The sequence below is a fragment of the Odontomachus brunneus genome, unplaced genomic scaffold (genome assembly GCF_010583005.1).
Source record: "Odontomachus brunneus isolate Ranch 3 - 2012 unplaced genomic scaffold, Obru_v1 Obru_scaffold_040, whole genome shotgun sequence".
Classification (NCBI taxonomy): Eukaryota; Metazoa; Arthropoda; class Insecta; order Hymenoptera; family Formicidae; genus Odontomachus; species Odontomachus brunneus.
In genome coordinates, this window is record NW_022639490.1 from 1,965,503 (window position 1) to 1,968,971 (window position 3,469).

The 3,469-nt window shown below is 40.4% G+C and overlaps 1 protein-coding gene across 1 annotated transcript in view; it reads right to left on the reverse strand.

The window, feature by feature from the left end:
* The window catches only part of LOC116844317, a 43,750-nt gene extending 40,929 nt beyond the window's left edge, over window positions 1–2,821 (reverse strand). The window contains exons 1-3 of the mRNA XM_032815715.1: window positions 2,797–2,821; window positions 2,297–2,550; window positions 1,628–1,936 (exon numbers count right to left, since the gene is read on the reverse strand). Coding sequence (XP_032671606.1) covers window positions 1,628–1,936; window positions 2,297–2,550; window positions 2,797–2,821 — 588 coding nt within the window. The remainder of the gene's footprint in view (window positions 1–1,627; window positions 1,937–2,296; window positions 2,551–2,796) is intronic.
* Between the last annotated feature and the right edge of the window lie 648 nt (window positions 2,822–3,469).

The window sequence follows — 3,469 nt, forward strand, 5'->3', positions numbered from 1 at the left end:
CCTGATAATTGATCAATAGTGTCATCAATACGAGGAATAGGAAAAGAATCTTTTATTGTTACAGCATTAAGCTTTCGAAAATCTACACAAAAACGAATAGAATTATCTTTTTTTTTTACTAAAACCGCCGGCGAAATCCAAGGACTCTGAGATTCTTCAATAACACCTTTATTTTTCATTTCCTCAATAACCCTATTCGCTTCGGCACGTAAATGTAAAGGAACTCGTCGAGGAACTTGTTTAATAGGACGTGGTTCAATTAATTCAATCTTATGTTCTAAAAAATTACAATTCCCGGCCACAATTTCTTCTGAAAAAACATCTTGAAACTCAACTAGCATTTTAGCAAACTCTTCTTTCTGTTCAAAATTCAAATGTTCTGAATCTCGTTTAAACAATTCTAATAAAGATGCAGGTATTTCTTTTTCCCAAATAATCCGTTTGCAAGCAAAATTTTTTTGCATTATTTCCGAATGAGAAATCCCTAACTCTGAATAAAAACAAGACTCTAAATTAGTAAAAGATAAAAAATCATTTCCTAATAAACAATCATCTTCCATGTCAATAACAAACATGGACAAATCTACAAAAATTTTTCCTAACTGAACATTCATTTTTGCTTGATAATAAACAGGAACTACTTCTCCTGAAGGATAAATTAAACGATTGTTAGCAACTGGACAAAATTTCTCCGTCGTTTCAAAAAAATTCTTATTTACAATAGAAACATCCGAACCTGTATCTATTTTAAATTTACAACATTTTCCATCTAATAATCCATTAAAACAAAAAGTATCTCTATTTTTAACGCGTTTTAAACTAGAATTAATCGAGGATTTTACTCTTTTTGTCGAAATAGCCCCGTTCCATTCGACAAAACTTAGTTTTCCCTTTTTCTTTCATTAATTAAAGCCGGGCATTCCGCTCGAAAATGTGAAGAACTTCCACATTGCCAACATTCCTTGGCCTTCCACTCCCTTCCCTTTTCACGTTTAACAAAGACCCTTCCGGTTCCCTCTGTGCCCTGCGTTTGTTTCGAAACTCCGCCAATATTGCGATTGACACAAAAATTTGACGCTACTACTTTTCCTTCAAAAAAACTGCTTTGATTTATTAATTTCGCACGCTCAATTGCCACACGAAGCGAACTTATCCCCTCCACTTGAAGAGTACGTTTAACAAAACCATCAGATAAAGCGGCAATAAATTGAGAACAAGCGATCTTCTCACGCACCTCAAGCGAGCACTCAGGATACGCTTTTCGTGACAAGCGCTCCAAATCCGCGCCTAACGACGCGAAATCTTCTCCCGAACACTGTTTCCGATTAGTGAACTGAGAATAAAAGTTCTGCGCAAGTTCACCCTCACCGAAACGCAACTCCAATTTCGATCTAAGATCCGCAAATGTGAGAGTGTCGTTCCCATTGTCACACAAATCGAGTAAAGCACGCGCTTTTCCTCGGAGACAGGAAGCCAGAACAACCGCTCTTTCCGCTTCCGACCATTGATTTGCACTCGCGATTAATAAAAATTGAGAAAGATATTCGCGCCACGGAGCCGTCCCGTCGAAAGTGTCCGGCTTTAGTTTTAACGCGGAAGCCGTTCGCCCGTCCCCACTCGCCCTCACCTCCGCACGCGACCCGTGTAACTCACGCATCGCGCCCCCCGCGCTCTCGCACGAAGAAACATTCTCGGAGGGACTTAGCTGTAAAAGTCGTTGCTCCAGGCAACTCAGAGCTACGTCGCGCTCTTGTAGACGAGCCTCCATCTCGCTGCGGAAACGCTGCTGCTCCCGACTCTCCTGCCGCCGCTCCTCGCGCAACTGCTGTAGCTGTAACAGCACGGCTTCCAAAGTGCCCTCCGCCGGAATCGACGTTGCGGCCTGGGAGCGGGTTCTCACCGGGGAGTGTGCCGTCGCCATTTCGAAGGAAACTCCCTGCAGCGTTGCACTGAATCACTCACTCGCGTCTCGCTGCGTTTGTGTCTCAGATATCGGTCCGTCGGATCGTCGTATCCCGGACGAGCCCCCAAAATGTTACACTCGCGGACTCGGAGAGGAATAAGACACTTGAATACGAAACGAAAAAGGAACTTTATTATGAAGCAATAACAGCGCGATATAAGACTCTCGATTCGGAATGCACATCCAGACAGTTTGCAAGCTGTCGAGAGACTCTCTCTCACGGCTGTTATAATCAAACAGCCGAAACACTCTTAGCAACCGTTGTCAAAGATCTCGTCTCGCAACCCGCGGACTTCAGGTGCGACGCGCTCGCAACAATATATATATATGTACCTGCACGCATACGTGTATGTATGCGATTTTACGCAACTTACTTATTAAATTTTCTCTTTGGAAGAGATACTCCTGCTGCTGCTGCTGCTGCTGCTGCTGCTGCATAAGCAACTTCACTTGTTTCCCAAGTTTTCTCAGTAGCAGCGAATGACTTCGCAGCACATTTTTAATTTCACTGGGACAAACGGCCTGATTGGATTGTCCTGCATCAGAGTCGGAGTCTAATAATGTATCCTCCATTTCCTTTGTAATATCTACAAAACAGAAATTGGCTAACTTGTGCTATATAAAACAGAACTCGGAATTGTTTGCCCATTTCGGCCGATTCTCGAAAGCTATCCTTTCTATCTTCCCTTTGGAGCCAAGACCGTCGGTTGCGTGGCTCGCCGCGCGTCAAGGGGAAGATAGAAAGCGTAGCTCCCGAGAATCGGCCGAAACGGACAATCAATTCTGAACTCTGATATAAAATATTACATTTATAAGATTTATTCAATACGTACCACTCATCCCGTCGTCCAATGCCATTTTTCATTTGAAAATAAGTGACTGTTCAGACATAAACAAATTGAACTTATCCACGATAAATCGCCGATGCTATCATTTGATAGATCGATGGTCTAAGATTTACGTCTGGTGGTACACATTTTTATACGTTACTAGTGATGTAACGTTACCAATAAATAAAAGAGCAGGAACATATTCAAAGAATATGTAAAGTATAGGCAAAGCTATGTTAAAAAATAATTTCATAATAATAAAAATTTTATTATTGTAATATCTTTACTGTATATATCATATATATACTTATATACTGTATATATCATATATATAGTCTTTACTGTATATATCATATTCCTTTTTATATAAAATATATTTTGCAATAAACTCCACATTATATTATATCTACTTTCGACATGGTTTTCATTTGGTGTATCAGCGTCAAGAAAGTTGGATAAAAAGAAGTTTCCTGACAGCAATAGTTCTTTATTATTTTCGTCTCATAATGAGGAATGCGTCGCTTCATTTTCGCACTATGTATTATCACCATGCAAAAGGATTTATAACTCGGCGCATGTAGAAAGAAATAATCTTTGCAGAAGGATTCCGTGTCAGGATAGTAACTGTTCTTTATCGTTTTCGCCTTATATTGAAGAATGCTCCGTTTTATTTTTG